This window comes from Chiloscyllium punctatum, chromosome 25 (genome assembly GCF_047496795.1).
Source record: "Chiloscyllium punctatum isolate Juve2018m chromosome 25, sChiPun1.3, whole genome shotgun sequence".
Lineage (NCBI taxonomy): Eukaryota > Metazoa > Chordata > Chondrichthyes > Orectolobiformes > Hemiscylliidae > Chiloscyllium > Chiloscyllium punctatum.
The window spans coordinates 59376106-59399118 of record NC_092763.1 but is presented as its reverse complement, the minus strand read 5'-3'; the positions used below and the strand labels follow the sequence as shown (position 1 = coordinate 59399118).

At 39.8% G+C, this 23013-nt stretch overlaps 1 protein-coding gene across 1 annotated transcript; it reads right to left on the bottom strand.

Moving 5' to 3' along the window:
* Window positions 1–667: 667 nt before the first annotated feature.
* Window positions 668–21673, bottom strand: igbp1 (immunoglobulin (CD79A) binding protein 1). Its single transcript, XM_072595341.1, has 6 exons — window positions 21355–21673; window positions 17791–18099; window positions 17482–17677; window positions 10218–10288; window positions 5601–5713; window positions 668–1551 (listed from the first exon to the last, which is right to left on the bottom strand). The coding sequence occupies exons 1-6, from the start codon at window positions 21594–21596 to the stop codon at window positions 1412–1414; spliced, it is 1071 nt and encodes a 356-aa protein (XP_072451442.1). The 5' UTR covers window positions 21597–21673; the 3' UTR covers window positions 668–1411.
* Between the last annotated feature and the right edge of the window lie 1340 nt (window positions 21674–23013).

The following is a 23013-nucleotide window of genomic DNA, read 5'->3' as shown; positions in this document are numbered from 1 at the left end:
ACATTGCAAAAAAGTAGCCCAAACCCTAACTACTAGTTGTTTTAAGAGGCGTAAAGTGGATATTCCAGGAGAGAATCAGCTGGTCAAACCACTTCATTTCAAACAAAACAGAATTTATTTACAAGATGACTGAATGAAACACAAATAACAGAAAACAGAATTCCAAATAACTTAAGCAACCAAAAGCCCAACAGACCATCCCAACATAACGATGCTGTTCCAAGCACTTGCAACAATCCCCTTTAGTACGAAAGGTAAAATCAAACTCAAGTTCTTACAGGATAGAAGTCAGAGAGAGTACCAGCCTGGATGTGCTTCTGGGTCCAGCAGCATTTCCATACTACTGCTAAAACAAAAACCAAAGGAGAGCTGAGCTGGGAAAAATGGCCGCTCCCCTTTCATTGTACTCGTGTTTTTATTTCTTGAAAGCCTTTTGCCTGAGGCAGTCTCTGTTAGCTATTATCAAACTGGCCCTAAAACCAGTCAACCTCCAGACTTTTCGGAATCTGTGTCGCTTACAACCTCTATGAAAAAAAACCCAAGGACTGCATAACTTTGTTAAGGAGCAGATTTGTCACATCGGCAATGATAAATTGTCAATGATTAAAGAAATCAACCATTCAGAAGAGCAGGGTTTGTTTTGCTGTAGGAAAAGTTCAATAACTGATGAAGAGAGTGAATTTTCTTTTATTTTGCAATATTTGGTTTTCAACATAGGATTTTTAAAAATTAAGTCAATTCCAAGGACTCTGAAAGAGCAGTAAAACATTTTCGACAAATGCTAAATTGAATACAGACAGGTTACATGAATTCATGTGACAAAAAAACTAATCAAATCAGGGATTAATTATAGCTTGAGAATTCATCTGGTGCATTTAGTTTTTTTTAAACACCACTCAGGAAAGTTGCCAAAGAGATCTGAACTCCTAATTTGGAGAATGAAAACAGTTAGGAGCTATAGATTAAAATGTATTCAATGTTGTTAATATTACATTTAGCAATTGTACTGTATTTATATAATTGCAACTCAGAAGAACTCCACTAAGGCAATTACTTATGTAAACATCTCAATAAGTGGCAATTACACATCTGTGCAGTATACACATTTCTCACACCCAAAGCCATTCCTCCATTTATCTTTCCATACACTGAGAAAATGCAAGTTTTAAATGGCATAAAGCAACAAGTGCCTGACTGTTAACAGTTAAGCATCACAATACTGTCACCGAATTGTTTTTAAAGCAGCAACAACATAATTGCTGATAACTCAGAAACCAGTGACATTGTCAGACAAGAGACAGAGGAATATACTCTGCATGGTTGCCAAATCCATTTGAGCACTGGTGCAAGATCCGACTCTCAGTGCAATTTCACAGGCACCAAAGAAAGCAGTGTTATCTGAGTAGAAAGGCTAGCCCATGTTCTGCCTGTTGCCATATCCACGCCTATGCGTGTCCTTCCAGTCATCCTTGTCACGTGCGATTTTTAAGGCCTGTTCATCATCACTCTCATTATCATTCTCTGCCTCTTGATCTTGATTGCCCTCTTCACCTGGAACAAGAAAGTTTCCAACATCAATTTGACATCTATCAACTACACCAACAACATAAGTTAAATGAACTATACAACATGGTTCAAATAAGTATAAAGTTGCAAAGTTTAGAATTCCATTGTTGATCTGGACTGAGATAACTAAGCCAAACCCACGTGCCTCTCGATAAGGGAAGACTTTATAGAATTGGAATAATATCAAAAAGGCCCAGAAGAACTAGAATCTTGAAAGCAGAACTCTGAGGAAGGTGACCCCAATATCCAGCAAAACTCTGGAAGCATCTGGAGTGTTGCTGGAATCTCAACAGTACTGGAAACAGCTGCACCCAACACATTTGTGGGAAAGGGTTGCAAGCATTACCAATTTAAGTGTTATTGGCTCCTTTTAAACTTCTGTCTTCCAATTCCTGAATGGCTCATACTACAATCACTACTTTGCCTAACATTGGCTATTCCATATTGCTATGCTTTAGTGCAAGAATTTAATGTTCTCCTCAAAATAACATATGCTAAATTCTGTGCTGCATTTTTTCAATTTCCTACTGTATACACACACATGCCAAACGCTAACAGCACATTAGTGAGGGTGCTGATCTATATGGCTTATAATGGATATAATCTTACATAAATGGAAAAAATCCATATACATTTCAATGAATATTTAAATAAATAGGTTTGACCAAAAGAAATCATAGGATCTTTCACAAACACTGCCTCCTGTGCCAGAGGAGTATATCTGGCATGGTGAATTCAAAACAGCAGTTGGTTGGCTAAAACATCCAATCTCTCAATCAAATAAATCAAAATATCAGGATGCGACCAGTGGGGTTCCAAGAGGATTTGTGTTAGAGAATCAATTATTCACATTCTTTATTAACAACTTGGATAATGGCATAGAAACTCATATAGCCAAATTTGCTGATGACAAGTTAGGTGGCACTATAAACAGTGTGCATATAGAATCATGGAGGATGGAAATAGACTCTTTGGTCCAACAGTTCACACCATGTTCCCAAATTAAACTAGTCCCACTTAAAATTACTAAGGCACATTGATAGATTAAGTGAACAGGCTAAATTGTGGTAGATGGAGTTCAATGGAAGCAAGTAAGAGGTTATCCATTTTGTACTGATAAAAGTATAGATCAGGGTATTTGACAGATAGCATTAAGTTAAATATAGTGGATGTCCAAAAAGACGAGGTTCAGAAGCATAGATCTTTAAAATATCACAAACAGAAAATAATTTTAAAAATTAAAGGAATGCTGGCTTTTATATCTAAAGGATAGGGATACAAGGATGCAGAAGTTATGCTGTGGCTTTAAAACACCCTAGCTAAACCCCACTTGGTGTACTGAGCAGATCTGGGCACCACAATTTACAAAGGATACACCGGCCTCGAAGGGAGTACAATATAGGTTTACAAGAACGATACCTGGACTTCAGGAGTTATATTTGAGGAGAGACTATGTAAATTAGGCCCATTTTCTCTAGAATTCAGAAGGGTAAGGGGGGATCTGATTGAGCTACAGGGCTGAGAACTTTAAGATTTTGTGAAAAAGTGAGATTTTCGAGAAAAACGAATAATTAAAGGTAATGCTACAAATATTGTTTCCTTGTAACAAGTAATTTTTAAATTTTATCTTCTAAGTTTCTGCTACTCATTTTAAAGTTAGATAGATTAAATTTATTCTGCTTAAAAGTACTTAGAGCAAGTTAACGGAAAATCTTGTGGTTAGATTGTAGTCACATTAGGAGTTTCCTTGGATAACACTCACTAGTATTGTGGGCACTTGTCTTTACAGAAGGAGCATGAAACAGATAGACCATTATGTTGAACTTGAAGAAGAAAATCTTGTTGAGAGACTAGGAAGTGTACACAGATATAAAATTTTGCAACACAAATATGCAAGGCCAAGAAAGGTGTAAGGAGGATGGGCGTGTGGACGAGGAGATGTAAGGGATGTCTGCAACTGGCAGACCTTGGTGTGGGGGCATATTATGGAATGTGGACTCTTTAGAGAGGCACCTCTGACCCTCTTTCTGCCCAAGTATGGTAACTGCTAGGTTTCTCTCTGCCATGAATCTTTCCTGTCAGCCTCAAATCTAAAGTCACTCTTAAGTTGTTAATAACTGGTCACTTAAAGGCCTTAGCTAATGAGAGGATGGGCATTTACCTGAACTATCTCTGACACCTCGCTCCCCTTCCTGGACCTCTCCATCTCCATTAGTGACGACCGACTTGACACTGACATTTTTTACAAACCCACTGACTCCCATAGCTACCTGGATTACACCTCTTCCCACCCTATCTCTTGCAAAAATGCCATCCCGTATTCCCAATTTCTCCGCCTCCGCCGTATCTGCTCCCAGGAAGACCAGTTCCACCATAGGACACACCAGATGGCCTCCTTCTTTAGAGACCGCAATTTTCCTTCCCACGTGGTTAAAGACGCCCTCCAACGCATCTCGTCCACATCCTGCACCTCCGCCCTCAGACCCCACCCCCCCCAACCGTAACAAGGACAGAACGCCCCTGGTGCTCACCTTCCACCCTACAAACCTTCGCATCAACCAAATCATCCACCGACATTTCCGCCACCTCCAAAAAGACCCCACCACCAGGGATATATTTCCCTCCCCACCCCTTTCCGCCTTCCGCAAAGACCGTTCCCTCCGTGACTACCTGGTCAGGTCCACACCCCCCTACGACCCACCCTCCCATTCTGGCACTTTCCCCTGCCACCACAGGAACTGTAAAACCTGTGCCCACACCTCCTCCCTCACCTCTATCCAAGGCCCTAAAGGAGCCTTCCACATCCAAAGTTTCACCTGCACATCCACCAATATAATTTATTGTATCCTTTGCTCCCGATGTGGTCTCCTCTACATTGGGGAGACTGGGCGCCTCCTAGCAGAGCGCTTTAGGGAACATCTCAGAGACACCCGCACCAATCAACCAAACCGCCCCGTGGCCCAACATTTCAACTCCCCCTCCCACTCTGCCGAGGACATGGAGGTCCTGGGCCTCCTTCACCGCCGCTCCCTCACCACCAGACGCCTGGAGGAAGAACGCCTCATCTTCCGCCTCGGAACACTTCAACCCCAGGGCATCAATGTGGACTTCACCAGTTTCCTCATTTCCCCTTCCCCCACCTCATCCTAGTTTCAAACTTCCAGCTCAGTTACTGTCTCCTTGACTTGTCCGACCCGCCTATCTTCTTTTCCACCTATCCACTCCACCCTCTCCTCCTTGACCTATCACCTTCATCTCCTCCCCCACTCACCCATTGTACTCTATGCTACTCTCTCCCCACCCCCAGCCTCCTCTAGCTTATCTCTCCATGCTTCAGGCTCACTGCCTTTATTCCTGATGAAGGGCTTTTGCCCGAAACGTCGATTTCGCTGCTCGTTGGATGCTGCCTGAACTGCTGTGCTCTTCCAGCACCACTAATCCAGTATTTGGTTTTCAGCATCTGCAGTCATTGTTTTTACCATGCCATTCTAGACCTCAACCGCTTCACATGAAATCATGAACAGGCTTGGCACGCATGGAATTGCATCAGGAAAGACAACTGGGAAATTTTACCACTCACTCCATCTGCAAATCTGCCAATGGGACACAGTGAAATTCTAGCCAGCGGTTTTGATGTTACTATTCAGCATGAAAGTCAGAAATCAATTGTGAAATGCAAAACTGTTAAATTACAGACTATTGAAATTTTTGGTTAACATATCCGTTGCATTAGGATCTAGTTGAGAATTTTAACATTAACATTTTAAGACTATTTTTTCAACTCAACTTTTGTTTCATTCTTAGGTGATAAATAAAGAAGAAAAAAACCTTGAATATGCAGTGTTACTGCATTATCACAAGGTAAGTTACACAGAATCATTTGCAGGTCTTCAATATTTGTGGTTCTATAATATTTGAGATCAATAAAGCTCAACTGCTGGTATTTTAGAAAAGGTATTGCACCAAAAATTATGCATCAAAACGGAAAGGATCAAATTATTCCATATCAAAACACGTGACAGGACTATTCCTACCTGGACAGCTTCTTGGAATACCCTGATCAGGCAGAGCACCCTGCTTCTTATGTTGTTCATACCAATCATCAACAGTCATAGTAGGAAGACTTGGGTAACCAGCACCAAACACCCTGAAACAAATCAGAATATTTATGAATGACAATTATGAAAATACAGGTTCAACTGGAATTGTCATTAAGTATACATCATTTGCAGTGGACTTTTTTCAGCTGAAAGCCTTGTTCACACTAATGTGCTATATCTCTATATCTATTTGAGCAATATTGAAAATAAAATTAAACAATGAACAAATATCACGATTTAGAGTTAATGCTTCCATATAGAATACTGCTAATTTGGTGGCCCTTAGCAGATTTCATAGTTTACTATGCAACCCTGAATGTTTACCTTTTGCCACCAAACTAAATAAAATTAAAAACATGCATAGCATGTTAAAATTTCAAAGAAACAACTTTCAACCAAGAAAACTAGTTTGGAGGTGTGATACCAGATGCATTAGTCTATCATTATGCGGTTCCTTCCATGCTGTAGCAACTATTATCCAAAAGTGATTTTACATTGATGTAATTGGGTAATAAATGATGGTTTAAGCCAGTGATGCCCACACTCCATGAATGAATTAAAAAAAACTTTATGAACTGCGGTGTCTAGTATGTGTTAAGCAAACATTAAGTGCTTCATATTTCAATGTATACTGCACAGAAAGATGTCCTTTTTATAAAAAAACACTCATTTGTGGAAATTGCTGGCTACACCAACATTGGTAACAAGGCACTTGCAATCAATGTTAAGAGGGCAGGCATTAAGAGTCACTTACATTATAGAGCTTTGGAATCACTTGACTGGCCAGTTAAGGATGGCAGATTTCCTTTCCAAAAGGACAGGAGTTTTTCAATAGTGGTTACATGGTTAGCTTTTTATTCTAGTTTTGTTTTATTGAATTCAATTTCCCCATCTACAATGGTTGGATTCAAACAATGTCTTCCAAACATTAGCCTGGGCTCTTGCGTACCTGGTCAGTGACTTTCGCTAGAATAATCCAAACACTCCTGTAGTGTATACTACAAACATTTACTTAATCCTCCCTTAAAAGATTAAATGGCCTCAACCACTCCTGTGGTAAAGCATTAACATTTCCATTTAGCCTTTGCATAAAGGAGGTTCTAATGTTTACCCCTTCATGCAGAACACCGTGGACCAGGTTAATAGGGGTGAACAGATTGATATTAGGAAAGTGGATGTGCTGGAAATTTCGAGAAGCATCAAGATAGATAAGCCCCCAGGGCTGGATCAAATATATTCAAGGTTACTGCAGGAAGCGAGGAATGAGACTGCTGCACCTTTGGCAATGATCACTTTTGCACCCTCACTCTCCACGGGAGTAGTACCGGATAATTGGTGGGCGGCACGGTGGCACAGTGGTGGCACAGACCCGGGTTCATTTCCTGCCTCAGGCTACACCAGTAAGTTTCTGCGTGGAGTTTGCACATTCTCCCCGTGTCTGCGTGGGTTTCCTCCGGGTGCTCCGATTTCCTCCCACAGTCCAAAAATGTGCAGGTCAGGTGAACTGGCGATGCTAAATTGCCCGTAGTGTTAGGTAAGGGGTAAACGTAGGGGTATGGGTGAGTTGCACTTCAGCGGGTCGGTGTGGACTTGTTGGGCCGAAGGGCCTGTTTCCACACTGTAAGTAATCTAATCTAATCTAAGTAATCTAATTGTGAATGTTGTTCCTCTGTTCACGAAAGGGAAAAGGGAAATTCCTGAGGATTACAGACTAGCCAGTCTTAGTCTGTGGTAAAGTACTGGAAAGGATTTATGACTATTTGGAAAAACAGTCTGACTAAAGATAATCAGCACTGCTCTGTGAGGGGCAGGTCATGTTTCACAAATCGTTTTGAATTCTTTGAGGATATGATAAGACAGTTGACGAAGGTCGAGCAGTGGATGTGGTGTATATGGATTTCAGTAAGGTATTTGATAAAGCTCCCCATGGTAGGCACATTCATAAAGTTAAGAGGTATGGGATACAGGGAAATTTGGTTGTTTGGATACAGAATTGGCTGGCCAAAAGAAGACAGTGAGTGGCAGTGGATGGAAAGTATTCCGCTTGGAGGTCGTTGAACATTGGTGTCCTGCAGGGATCTGCTCTATGTAACTTTTATAAATGACTTGGATGAAGAAGTGGAAGGATGGGTTAGTAAGTTTCTTGATGACACAAAGGTTGGTGGTGTTGTAGATAGCCTCGAGGGCTGTTGCAGGCTACAACAAGGCTGACAGGATGCAGAGCTGGACTGAGAAGTGGCAGATGGAGTTCATCCTGGATAAATGTGAAGTGATTCATTTTGGAAAGTCGGATTTGAATGCTGAATACAGGGTTAAAGACAGGATTCTTGACAATGTGAAGGATCAGCAGGATCTTGGCGGCAACATACATAGATCCCGCAAAGTTGCCAACCAAGTTAATAGGGTTGTTAAGGCGGTATATGGTGTTTTGGATTTCATTAACGGGGGGTGGGGGGGGGTGGGGGGGGGATTGAGTTTAAGAGCCGCAGGGTTTTGCTGCAGCTCCATATGACCCTGGTTAGGCCACATTTGGAATATTGTGCCCAGTTCTGGCCGCCTCATTATAGGAAGGATATAGATGCTTTACAGAGAGTACATAGGACATTTATCATGATGCTGTCTGGATTGCTGGCTTGTCTTATGAAGAGAGGTTGAGTGAGCTAGGGCTTTTCACACTGGAGAGAAGTAAGAAACAGAGGTAACTTGATAGAAGTGTATAAGGTAGTAAGAGGCATAGAGAGAGTAGATAGCCAGAGGCTTTTTCCCAGGGCAGAAATGGCTATCACGAAGGGTCATAATTTAAGTAGATTGAAGGAAGGTATGGGGAGATGCCAGAGGTAGGTTCTTTACGCAGAGAGTGGTGGGTACGTGGAATGCAATGCCAGCTGTGGTAGTAGAGTCAGAAATATTAGGGACATTTAGCGACTGCTGGACATGCATATTGACGGCAGTAAGTTGAGGGCTGTGTAGCTTAGGTTGATCTTGGATTAAGATAAATGCTCAACACAACATGGTGGGCTGAAGGGCCTGTACTGTGCTGCTCTATGTTTATGATACCTTGCCAATGATTGCTAAAAGTTGAGGAAGAGATCTTTTCAATGATTTAAAAAATATCCATCCTATATTTTTCCTTAGCTATCTCCAGTCTCAGGAATGTAGCCCTGGCTGTTTAGTCTTTAGTTTCCCATTCTGGCATCATCTTGTTAAACATATCATAAATGCTCACTTTGCCTTTTATGTCCTTAAAATGGAGTACCAAAAACTGCACTTGATATTTCAATTATGGTTTAACCAATCCATTGGCAAAATTAGGATTACATCCTTTTATTGATATACTTTTAGGATCTATGCTCCTTTAAAAAGCAATCCAAAATACTGCTGGCTTGTTTTATTTAGTTATGTCTTAGAATCCCAATGTCTCTGCACATGTTTGCATCTATTGACCACATGCTCACTTTTTGTTTTACCTCCCAAATCAAATTACCTGACATTAAATTATATCTGCCAGATGTCTAAAAACCAAAAGAACTGTGGATGCTGTAAATCAGAAACAAAAACAAAAAGCTTAGCAAACCTGGCAGCATCTGTGAAAAGAAATGAGAGTTAATGTTTTGGGTCTGGCAACCCTTCCTCAGTACTACCTCCTAAATTTCTGAGCCCTATTAAGCCAATTGATTTAGCCATGAACTGTTTGGAGGAAGGGTCACTGGAACCGCAATGCTAACTTTGATTTCTCTCCACAGATGCTGCCAGACCTGCTGAGCTTTTCCAGCAATTTCTATTTTTGCTCCTGCTGCATGTTTGTTCATTTTGCCAACTTGTACACCCTTGAGGTGCATTTTACAGTTCTCTTTACATTTCTTTTAAGATTCTTGCTTGACTTGGTCTGGACAAATATAGAAAACATAAAATTCAACACATGTATGTGAATATCAATTCAGAACAAGACTGAGTTTGACTCTGCTGTCCTCCTTTTAAGCAAGAAGGAAAAGTGAGGACTGCAGATGCTGGAGAACAGAGTCGAAGAGTGTATTAGTGTATTCACCCCATCCAAATTTTCTTCCTAAAAGAATAGTGCACATTACCATAACTCCAATGTCCAACCCCCTCACCCCCTAGCCGCCACTTTATCTCAGCAAAGCGGCCATTCTTCACATTCTGAAGAGCAGGAGAATCAATGTTTCAGGCATTAGCCCTTCATCAGGAATGGTTTATGCCCGAAACATCGATTCTCCTGCTCCTGGGATTCTGTCTGACAGGCTGTGCTTTTCTAGCACTACACTCTTAGTCTCCTTTCAAGCAAACCTGATGGTGAATTCCTAATCACTTATAAAGAACGGCTGCTTTGCTGAGATAAAGTAGCTGGTGGTAAGGGGAGGTGAGTGGACATTGAAGTTATGGTAATGTGTACTATTCTTTTAGGAAGAAAATTTGGATGGGGTGAATAAAATGACAAGAAAAGAAAAAGCTATTCACAAAATTATAAGCTTTTTGGTCACAGAATTTAGAGTAGATATTAGATTTTCAATAGCACTCTGGTTTAGCACTTACTTGGCTTGGACTGCATCTTGTGTAAGGATAAATGGTTTCATGGGAGGTCTTTGTGGTCGAGTGGCCTGAGGCTGAAAAAGACCATTAGTTTTATGTGGGTAGACAGAATTGTCTACAAGTATTGTAAAATAAAATTTCAAATCCAAAGTCATTGCAAATATTCAAGTTCACAACTGTACTTATTTATATCATGAAAGTAAGAAACTGCCTGTTAAAATACTCTCAAAACACCAAAGTTTTGCCATTAAATTTTAAATGTCAAGTTTACATTTTGTTAAAGAATGCTTAAGGATGCTTCCAGAAAGTGTAACGTTTGCAATGAATCTATTTTTTATTACAGTAAAACATACACCAACAGATTCAAAAGCCTAGGTACATTAGAAATACGTGCACGAGTGGGCCATTCCACCCTTCAAGACAAATTGGAGACAGTGCAGAAGCATCTTACAGGAGGGATGAGAAACATCAGTTATGAGGATAGACTGAAGAAATTGAGACTGTTCTCCTTAGAGAAAAGGAGATCTGATAGAGGTTTTCAAAATTAAGAATGGGCTGGATACTGTAGATCAATCCATATAACAGAAACAATAATGAGAGAGCATAGACTTTAAGTGATTTGAAAAAGCAGCAAGATTAATACCAAAAAAAAGTTCTCATTCAGCAAGTACTTAGGATTTGAAAGGATTACCTGGAAGTGTGGTGGAGACATGTTCAATTGAGGCATTCAATACAGCATTGGATGATTATTTAAATAATTGATAGGTTTGGAGAATGCAAGCTGTAAATACATTGCAAGGTTCTTTTATGGTCAAGTAGACATTGTAAGTTGAAAGTTTACATCCATATGTTTTTAAACTTTGTGACATATATTACAGCACCCCTTCAAATAGGCAACCATGAACTCACTTCACGAATTCTGCATTTTCAGCTATGTCACTGTGATACTGAGTAAATGACATATTATGCAATTGCCTATTTTGCATTTATCCTGACAGCCGTTATGCTCATGGAAATCTAGAGGGGAGGGGATGTACTTGAGTTCTTGTCACTACCAGTGCAAACAAATAGGCAAGCTTATAACCAGCCCAGCAGTGCAACTGGAACTTCGACATCTATGAGCTGTACCTATAGACACAATCCAAGGTTCTGTTTCAGATCTTCTTTTCAAGGGCAACTACTTAAAGACAGAGAACTTTAATTAAAGCACCAATATCACAACAACAGTTCCAGATCAGAATCACTCGTGTTATTGTCTTTAAAAAAAGTAATATTTTGTCTTTTCGCAAGTCACTTTAAATCTATGTTGTCTCATTCTTGATCCTTTCATAAGCAGACTCCCTAGCTACTTATTCCAGGCCACTCATTTCTGAAAAGAGCTACTGGACAATCCAGTAGAAGTTATGTCACTAAAGAAAATAGTTTCAACCTCGCCAATCTATCAAACTGCCAGATTAAATGGAAGAAAGCCATGTGACTCAAACAAATGGTGTAAAATATATTGCAAGAGCTACTACTTCTAGTCTTTGTTATGTAACATTTATTTAGAAAGAACCTTTAACACAATAGAATGTTCCAACACACTTCATGAGAGGATTATCAGGCCAATAACCTGATACTAAAATAGTCAAGCATCTGAAAGGAGCAAGTTAGACAGAAGGTTAGGCAGTTGAAAGTACAGTTGCCCTTAGTAGTGTGATAGAAAGCAAGGATGCTCAAGAGAATGGAATTAGAGGAAAACAGATGTTATGAGATTGTTGGACTGGAGGAAGTCAGAGATGAGGTGGAGTAAGGCCTGTACATTAGAAATAGGAGCAAGATTAAGTCACTTGGCACACACAGCTTGTTTGCCATGTAGAGTAACACCGACAGCAAAGATTCAATTCCCGCGCTAGCCGAAGTTAGATTGAAGAACTTGCCTTCCCAAACTCACTGTGGGTGTGGTGTCCCTCAGATTAAACTCACCATCTGTTGTCTCTCTAATGACAGAACAGCCCTATGATCCTCTGAAACTAGTGACTTTACCTTTACCTACCCTGCCATTCAACAAGATCGTGGCTGATTTGCCCCAAGTCTCAACTTTTTTGTGCCATCTCATCATATAATTTGTAGTAGAGTAGAGGTGAAGACTATTTAGCCCTTCTCTAAATACTTTGTAATCTAGCCTTCACAATTTTATGGGAAGTACTGAATTGCAGATATTCATCCCCTCCAGAAGAAATTCCTTCACATCTCAGTTTTAAATGAGTATACTCAATGCTTCGCACTTACGCCAACCTCTTCTCCATCCACTCTGTCAAGCTCTCTCAGAATCTTTCATGTTTCAATACGATCACCTCTCATTACTCTAACTCTAATGAATAAAGGCCGAATTGGCTTAGATGATCTTGATAAGTTAGCCCTTCATCCCTGGAATCAGTCTTGTGAATCTGGCTTTCAACTACCAGAATATCCTTACTTAAATACAGGAACCAAAACTTACAAAGCACTCCATGTGTAACCTCACTATCAGCCTGTGCAATTAGAGTCATCAAGTCATACAACACAGAAACAAACCCTTTGGTCTAACTTGTCCACGCTGACCAGGCACCCTAACTTGACCTAGTCCTATTTGCCAACATTTCACCCATATCCCTCTAAATCGCTCCTATTCATATACCCATCTAGACCCCTTTTAAATATTGTAATTGTATCCGCCTCCACCACTTTCTTTGGCAAATTGTTCCACCCTCTGCATTTAAAGGTTACGCCTCATATCTTTTCTAAATCTTTTACCCCTCACCTTTAACCTATGCCCTCTAGTTATGGACTGCCCCAGCCTAGGAAAAAGACCCAGGCAATTCACCCTATCCATGTCTCTCATGATTTTATAGCCTCTATAAAGGTCACCCCTCAGCCCCCGTCACCCCTCAGCCCTCTACATCTCAGGGAAACTGACCCGATAATTCAAACATCAGTCCCGGCAACCACAAGATGGTTGGGTTCAAATAGTGGATTTCCTATCTGCTGGAAACATAATACAATCCAAAGACTTCTAGAATATTTCAAACAATGCCTCCACTATTTCTGCAGCCACTTTCTTTAAAATCCTGTTTCTTGTGATATAGACTTTTACTAGATATTTCCTCCCACTAGCAATCTGTTATCTTTGGCATGTTTACAGTGTCCATCTCTGTCCTAAAAGGCCTACCTCTTAGTCTTAGACTGGTGATTTGTGGTCTTGGTATGTCCAATCATCGAGAGCATTCTTTCTACATCTACTGTCTAATCTGTTGGAATATTACATATTTCTATGACATTCCCCTTCACTATCAATGATGTGGAGGCGTTAGTGTTAGACAGGAGTGGTGGACAAAGTCAAAAATCACACGACACTGGGTTATAATCCAACTTGTCTGAGGAACAAGCAGGGGGTACGAAAGCTTGTTTCAAAGAAACCTGTTGGACTTTAACCTGAGGTTGTATTATTTTTGGCTAAACAATCCAGTCTCTGCCCAGCATTTCAGTCCTGCCATCCCAGGGCTCAGTGTAATAAACCTTCTTTGCACTTCCTCAATAGCCAGAATATCCTTCCTCAAATATGGAGACCAAAGCAGGACAATACTCCAGGTGTGGTCTTCCCAATGCCTTGTACAGTTGGAATAAGTCAAACCTGCTTGAATCATTTTGCTATGAAGGTCAACATACTATTTGCCTTGCACTTTCAGCAAATGGTGTACTTGGACACAGAGGTCTCATTGCATAACCCCTTTTCCAAATCATCACCATTTAGATATTAAACCACTACCAAAGTGGATAACCTCATACTTATCCATATTATACTCCATCTATCATGTATTTGTCCACTAACCAAACTTGTTCAAATAACACTGAGGCTTCTTTGCAACTTCCTCTCAGAACATTTTTCCAGCCAGCTTTGTCATCTTCAAACAAACATCGAGCGATGACACATAGTTCCCCCATCTAATTAATACATTATCAATAACCGGAGTTCAAGCACTGATCTCTACGATACCCCACTAGTCCCTGCCTGCCACTCAGCAAAAGACCTGCTTTTTCCTACTGTTTCCTGTCTCCCTGGTTCTCAGTCCATTTCAGTAACGAACTACAAGCCCATTCGCTTTAATTTTGCAAGTTAATCTCTTATGTGGAACTTTTGATAACCTTCTGAAAAATTCAACTAAATGACATTTACAGGCTCCCACTTATCCACTCTACTAGTTACATCCTCAAAACATTCTAGCAGATTTGTTAAGTAAGACTTCCCCTTCATAGATTCATGCTGACTCTATTGCATCCATCATTACTTTCCAAGAGCTCAGCTATTACATCTTTTACAACGGACTCAACATTTTTCCCACTACCAATGTCAAGCTAACCAATCTACAATTTGATGTTTTCTTTCTGACATCCTTCTTAAATAATGGGGTCACATTAGCTGCCCTCTAACCCACAGGAATTGTTCTAGAATCTATAGAGTTTTGGATGACCATTAGCAGATTGCCTATTTCTAGGGACACTTCCTCAAGTATTCTGGCAGTTTCAGGCCATGGGCATTTATCTGTCTTTTATCCTCAATTCCAGTTTCAATTCCAGCTACCCCCGCCGACACCACAACCATGTGCTCCTCCATATTTTGGCAAGTTATTTGTGTCTTCGTCTGTGAATGCAAAACTATAGTATGTAGTTAACTGGTTTGCCATCTTTGTTTCCCACTATAAATTCCTGTCTTTAAAAAAAGCTGTAGGGGTAATATGCTGTTTTTTTTTATCTTCATATATTTATAGAAGCTTTTATTATTGGTCTGTCTATTCCCTGCAAGCTTACTCTTGTAACATTTTCCACCTCTTAATCTTCTTTGTTTCCTTTTGCTGGAATCTAAAATTGTCCTCAGGGCTGTGTGTTTTGGCTAATTTCTGTGCGTCTTTCTTAGATTTAATATTAAGCCTAATTTTCTTTGTTAGCTACAGGCTGCTAAACTGAGATGAATAACTGTTGCAGTTCACCCGTGCACACCTTAAATGATCTTCATTGTTTATCTATCTGTATATGCTAAAGTAAAGGTCGATGAATAATGACACCCAACTTGTCATAGCGAGTTTGCAACTAACACCATCATAATTGCCTTTATTTAAATTCAAGACCTTAGTGTCAGAAACAAGTCGCTCTTCATCTTAATGAAGAATTCTATCCTATTGTGGTCACTCTTCCCAAAGGCCCACACACAACTGAATTGTCAATGATTTCTTCCTTGTTACAAAATACCCAGACAAGGAGAACTTTTTCTCTAATTGGTTCCTCTAAATATAGATTTATAAAACTATCCTGTACATATTCCAAGAATTCCTCCTCTACAATAGTGCTACTTATTTGATTTATCTAACCTACATGCTGACTGAAGTCACTAAATTACAACCATATCTTTATTACTTGCATTTCTATTACCTTCTTAATGCTTCCCCAATAGATTGGGAATCAAAATCCAACTCCTATCATTTCTGCCCCTTGGTGTTTCTAAGGTCAACCCAGAGATTCTATTTCTCTGGAGTTAACATCCTTGCTCACAATCACATTAAATTTTATTTTTAAATCAGCAATGCTACCCCACCTTTCCCTTTTGTCCCCTTTCTGGAAACTGCAAACTCCTGGATACTCAGTTCCCATTCCCTGTTACCCTAGAGTGACATCTCTGCAACTCCTACAATATTGTACCTAATTAGCTCTATTTGTGATACTAATTCATCCATTTCATTGCAAACATCTGTACATTAAGACCTTGCTCTTCCCTGGAATTATCTGCCTGTCACCTTATTTCCAAATCAGTGTTTTATTTTAGACCTTACTATACATGCTAGAGCAAAAGTTGATCTCATGTAAAAGTTCTTCGCAGATCAAGATTTGAGAGTCAAGGTATTATCTGTACATAAATGTTATGAGGAGGAAATGAATTTTTCTCATGCTATTATGTTTTGATGTACAATTCACACCAACTTTATGCTACGGACTTCTTAAAATTATCAAATGAACACTGTGATTAGTACAAACAGTGTGCTACAAAGTTTATCACATTATTTCCTATATAAGATAGGCCTATATGCATTTACTTCACTACAATTACAGTGCAGTTGTTGACAATTTTTCATGGCTACAATGATTGGTGAGACTGTACGAGAATCAAATGTCTGACAACTTTATCAGAAATAAAAGCTTAAAATATTAGTTTGAAAAACTAATACAAAAGTAGACGAGAGAAAATGGTGGGAAATAGAAGAATTTGTCGTGCAAGTCAGAGTCAGGTGACAACCTTCCAATGTGTGCAGCTCAGTTCCCCTGTAGCATTATGGAATTATTGTGATACATACTGTTTCTTTTCTTTATTCATTTAGAGATTACTTGGGCTTCTGCAAATGAAACAGTACTTTGGACTGTAGCACGACTTTCAGCTTCTCAAAAGTAGTATCCATGCAATAGTTGACCCCGTAATTTTAACCTTAAGAAAAGTCTAAAAATTCGACTTTTACATGACTATGTACAGTATTTCTTGTCATCTGTCTCCTGAGGCTCCCAACCGTACCATTTTAATTTAAACTCTTCCCAACCGTACTTACAAATACACCCCTAAGATATCAGTTCCGGTCCTGGATAGGTACTACTCATCCAGCTTGTACTGATGTTACTTCTCTGAGAGATGGTCCCAATACCTCAGAAATCTGAAATGCTCACCTTGCACCATCTCTCCAGCTACATATCCATTCAACATATTCTACTATTTCTATTCTAACTAGTACGTACAGTGGTAGCAATCCTGAAATACTCTTTGAAGTCCCTTTTCTAAAAACTCTTGAGGCATCATCAATTGGATCCACCCCTTGAACTCCAAATTCCTCGCCACTCCAGAACAGACGTTCTGAAATCCAGCATTAGGCAGGCAAAATAACCTTTAGGAATCTTTGTTTTTGTTTCAGCATCTACTATTGCAGAACAATGAGGGCTAGCATCCCCGAACTATGCTAGCCTTAATGCTGTTTTTTCTTTTCTCCCAGGCACTTAATTGGTATTTTTGGCCACGATGTAATGGTCAGTTAACTTATTCTTCCTGCAGTCTATGCCCTCATCCACACTGGGAGTAACATCACAAGAATTAACCATGTTATATTTGAGATGATCCAAGTCTGCTCAGTAACATTCCTATTACCTCAGTTCTTCTACACACGATGTCCGTAGTTGTAAAGTGTATAAAATGCAGAGATAAAAATAAATCACATACCCGTTTCGTTCCCTCCATTCTTTTCAAAATTTGAATTTCTTGCTCTATACTCTCAATCTCTTCTAGACTTGTGCTTATCCAATGCTGCAAATTCAGTAGATAGAATTTTCTCGTTTGCTCATCATCTGCCTTTCCACTGCAGATAACAGATTTAATCTCCTTCAATTGGGCTTCAGTTTCCTTCTTCATATTATATCTGTTTGGAATGCATTACAAAAACTTTCAAAGCACTGTTAGGTAATCTGCTTTCAAGCCTCATTTATTCCAAAGTTATTCCGTTAAGCACGAAGAAATGTATGAAACTCTTACCTTTCAATTTTAGCCTGTCTTTTACTTGCCATGGAGAGTAAACTGGATTGACTGCAGACACCAGGACTACTGGGAACATTTGACTCATTATGTTCTTCGTTGTTCTCTACTTTTTGAGGGATTTCAAATTTCATAATATTGTAATCTTTGCAACGCTTTAAGAAGTCCATGTAATAGACCTGGGCTTTCTGTACATGTTCCAGTCGCTTAGCAGAATTTCCTAATTTCATTGTGAGAGCTCCCAGGAGCACAGGCAATAACAGATATTTAACATCTGCAGTGGCTATTTCTTCCAGCTCTTCATTTCGACTGCAATTCAATGAAAGAAAATCTAAACATAAATTCAAATACATTAAGCAAAAACTTTCAATTTTGGTATTAAGTCAAAACTAAAAAAGTTAACTGATAATTTACCTCAGTGATGAATGTAGAAATTTGCTGTGTTTGCCCACAAAGAAAAAACTACATTTAAAGTTATCAATGGTGTTTAATCTGAACTGATGAGATCAGAGACCTAAATATTAGCTCTGTTTCTCTCTGTAGATTTTGACTGACTTGCTGAGTGTTTTCATCATTTTTGTACTCCCCTACAATCTGGTTTAAAGGAACACTGACAAGACATGTTTAGGAAGCTTCTCATTTATATTTGACAGTGTTGCTGATGATGACAATGCAAAAGTAAAAAAGCAATGCTGCTTCAGTCAGCAGATCTGAGTGACCCAAATGGAAATTTTTGTTCCAAACTTAAATTGACAGAGCTATTGCCAGGAATTGGATGCCTCCTAAATTTGAAACTAATAAGCCAATTGATTTAGCCATGACCTGTTCTGAAGAAGGGTCAATGAACTCGAAATGCTAACTCTACTTTCTCTCCATATATGCTGCCAGACCCGCTGAGCTTTCCCAGCAATTTCTGGTTTTCTTTCTCTACAAAGCCCTTCTCATCAAAATCTGTGACTGATGTCCAAGTTGAAAGGTGCTGCCCCAAAGATTAATGTGACATAGTTATACTCAAAATGTTAAATTCAACAGCCAACATTGCCAGGCATGCTCTGCTCCAGGCAAAATTGATTCAAAGGTGGAGACACTATTAAAAGTAGCCCTCTGAGTTCTCAATTTAGATTTTGGATTACTCAAACATGGAAACAAAAGTAGTCATTCAGCCCACCAAGTCTGCCCCGGCATTCAATACATATGTTCCCGATCGAACACTAATGCTTTTTATCCATACCATTCCCATTACCCTGTAGGCCACTGAAAAGCATATCTCTTCTTCTCTGCTTTAAACATACTTAAAAGTCTGAGCGTTAACAGCCCACTGTGATAAAGAATGCCAAAGGTTCTGGTAAAACAAATTCTCCTCATCAGATGCAATGGCATCACATTTTTTATATTGTGCCTTCCAGATCTAGAGTCCCTATCCAAAGGAAACATCTGACCTGCATGAATCCTGTCTACCCTTTAGGTATTTTCTAAATTTTAATTAGATCATCTTTCATTCTTCAAAATCTTAAACAATACAGGCCCAGTTTTCCCAATTCTCTATTGACCAATTATAAATCCACGTCAATAAATCATCTCCCATCACAGGTGCTTTAACTTTTCAAACCAGCTTCCAGTGGGCAATTTTATCAAAAGCCTTCTGAAAATCCAAGTATAAATGCACATTGACCCTACTTTATAAATTATTTTAGAAACATCTTCAAAATCAAAACTCCAAGCTCAAACGCTATTTCCTATTTGCAAAACCATATCAACGATGCCCAATCAGATCATGATCATTAATTATCTATTCATCTTATTCTTTTATAATAGGTTCCAGTATTTTTTCATTGGGCACCTCTGGTGCAGCAGTAGTGTCCCTTCTTCGTACCCAGGAGTCTGTGGTTCAAGTTCCACCTGCTCCAGAGATGCGCAATAACATCATTGATCAGGTTAATTAGAAAATATCTAGATTCCAATATTTTTCCTTATTAGTGATGCAAGGCCAACAGGTCTGTAGTTGCCTGTTTTTCATCTCACTCACTTCTTAAAAAGTGTAGTAATATTTGCTATCTTCCAAGCTGCAGGAAATGATTCTAGAATCTAAAGGATTTTGGAAGATAATCCCAATCAATTGACCACCTCAATAGCCACCTTCTTCAGTATTGTAGGATTATAGAAATCCTTGGAATTTATCAACCTTCAGACCTATTAAATTCTCCAGTACCATTTTTGTATTAACACTAATTTATTTTAACTTCTCATTCTTTTTAGCCACTTGGATCTCTAGTTCTGGGAGATTTCTTGTATGTTCCTGAATGAAAACACTTAAAAGTAATGATTTAGCTTCTCCATTGTTTCTCTATTCTTCCAAAATGAATTCTCCTATCTGTTATAGAATCATTGCATTTTAGCCAATTTTTTGGCTTTTTTTAAAAACATACCAATAGGAGCTTTTTCAGACAATTTTTGTTTTTTTGCTAGATTCCATTCCTATTTTATTCACCCTTTCCTTATCAATTTCTTGGTCTTCTTTTGCTGTATTCTCAAAACTTCCCAAATTTATTGAAATTCTGACAATTTTGTAGGCCTTTTCTTTTGATCTTATACAATTCTTAACTTAATTTGTTCGCGACCGTTGACTTTCTTTGAGTTTGCGTGCCTTCAAGGAACATATCTGCTGTCTGTCATGTAACAGTACTTTGAAGACTGATGAAGGAGCGAGGCTCCGAAAGCTAGTGTACTTCCAATTAAACCTGTTGGATTATAACCGGGTGTTATGTGATTTTTAACTTTGTACACTCCAGTCCAACACCGGCATCTCCAAATCATTGTCTCTGGCATTTAATGTGTGTTCCCAAACAGGAGGTAAAGGTGACCACGTAATTTGAAGTCAAAGTCACTTTTGAAACCTTACCAACAAAAAAAAAACAACTTATTTTTCCACAAATGCTTCCTGATGAACTGAAAATTTTCAATTCCTGTTTTTACTTCACTTTTCCACTATCTCCTCTCATGGAATGGTTACCCCCAAGTAGTCCAAATTAAGATCAGATTAACAGAAACTGAGAAACTATTGAGTTTATACACCATAATAATCTGTAATTTTACATCTGGTAATAACCTTCAACCTTGATCATGAAGTCAGGAAATGAACCTTGATTCAATGCAGAGTATAGAACGGTCTGCCACTAGATCAGAAGTGTGAATATTAGCGTTTAGTGCAATGTTTGGCAGATTCAGAACCCCTCTGATTACAAAGCAGCCCATGTCTGCTCACAAGACAGGAATAACACAGTTAACACAAGTTAGCTCTTTCCAAAAAGGAAGACAGCCGTTTCGATGTGTCTGTGGACTCGGAACTTTATTTCTCTCCGTAGATGGTACCAAACCTGCTGAGTTTCTCCAGCATTTTCAGTTATTGAAACAACACCCCCCTCGGTCCAGACAACAGGCTGCAGGGCTGTGCAATTGTAGCCTACTCTAGCCAATGATGAAAGATGGAAAAACGTGAGTAACATTAAAGCACTTAAGAGTGATACATGTTGTAATAAAGCCCAGACTGCAGGCTCCTCTGGTTACCTGAAAAGATCCAGTTGGTTGACCATTCGGGTGGCCTGCTCCAACAGCTCCACCCCTCGCCGCACTTTGCGTTGGTAGGTGTCAGAGTTGGACGGCTCGTTGCTGCTCTCGGCCTCCTCGTGCAGTTTCCAACCGCTCTCGAAGATGTCGGACAGCTTTCGGGACTCGGCCGGCTCTGCCTTAGAACAGGTCGCGGACGCCTCTCCCTCTTTCTCGGGCTCTGACATCCCCACCGTCGCCATCACTCAGAGGTAGAAACGCTCCCCCGCCACTGCGTCTGTCCGGAGGGGAGGGAAGGAGAGCGGGGAAACGCTGCCCCGCCGCCCTGGCGGTGGGAGGACCGCCTTCACGTCTTCCAACCAACAGTGCCGAGCGACTGTGGCGCTGCCCTGGCGGTGGGAGGACCGTGTTCACTGTTTCCGTCTGAACACGCCTCTCGCCCTCCGAAACTGGTTGCTTGACCGCCACCAAGCGGTAGGAGAATGGCATTTCCAGTTTTCGATAACCTTCATTCCTGTCCCTTCCGTGCAGTTGCAGCGTTATCTCCTGGTGCAGCTTTGAACATGAGTTCAGTAGATCTTTGGGGTGGGGGGGGATTCACCTTGAAAACACGTGTGAACAACAAATTTGGAAATGTGGGTACATGTATTTATGAGAGAAAAATGAGCAACACATAGGATGAATACTTCACCAGAAAAATAAATGTAAAACTATGTTTTTGATTATCATTGGAATGCCTTTTAACTTTACGGCTAGCACGTTTATAACTTAACATATATTACATTAATATCTGGAAACACGTAAACTGAAGACTAAACTTAAATGCTAGCACGCTATTATCCCTTCCTCCCTGTTGCATGGCCCAGAATCGTAATTCTACTATGGAAAATGCGTCAAATTCACCTGAGGACTCCCATGAAAATTCAACAGTTAAAGAAATTCACTAACAACAAAATATCCTCTATTGCGTTGTGTTCAACAGCACAGATCATTCAATTTAGATGGCCAAACATGGAATATTGCCGAATCCTTAAACCATACTTCTGTGAAAAGGCAGTTGTGTAGTGGTAATGTCACTGGACTGATAATCCACAAGGACAACTTGTGTTCAGTAAAATATTGAAAATGATTGAGTACATAATTAAAAATGTGTTGTTGCATTTGTAATAGAGCCCTGGCAAACCCTCACCCAGACTATTGAGTAGTTTTAGTCTTCTAATGAAGAGTGTACTTCCTGCGGAGGGAATACAATAATATTCTAATTTGGAAAGAGGAACAGTTAACTAGTCCCTGGAATGTCAGGATTATTTTAAGAGAACCATTTGAGGAAACTGGGCCTGTATTTTTTTAGACTTTCAAAGGATCTCATTGAAACTTACAAAATTCATGGAGGGTGTGACAGAATGAATGTGGTTAAGATGTTCCCTAGCTGGTGAGTCCAGCTTTAGGGTCACAGACTGGATTTTACCTGCCCCTGTCAGGTGTATTTTCAATTGATGGGGGGATGCATTTCAGTGGAATGGGTGCCTAGCCCGCCATCTTTCCAGTGCAACCAAATTCACCCCCGTAACCGAGGGAGAATGTGAATATGGTTGAAAATAAGTGTGGCACCTATTTTATATTCACCAACTGCACCATGTTAATGTGAATGAAATAGAT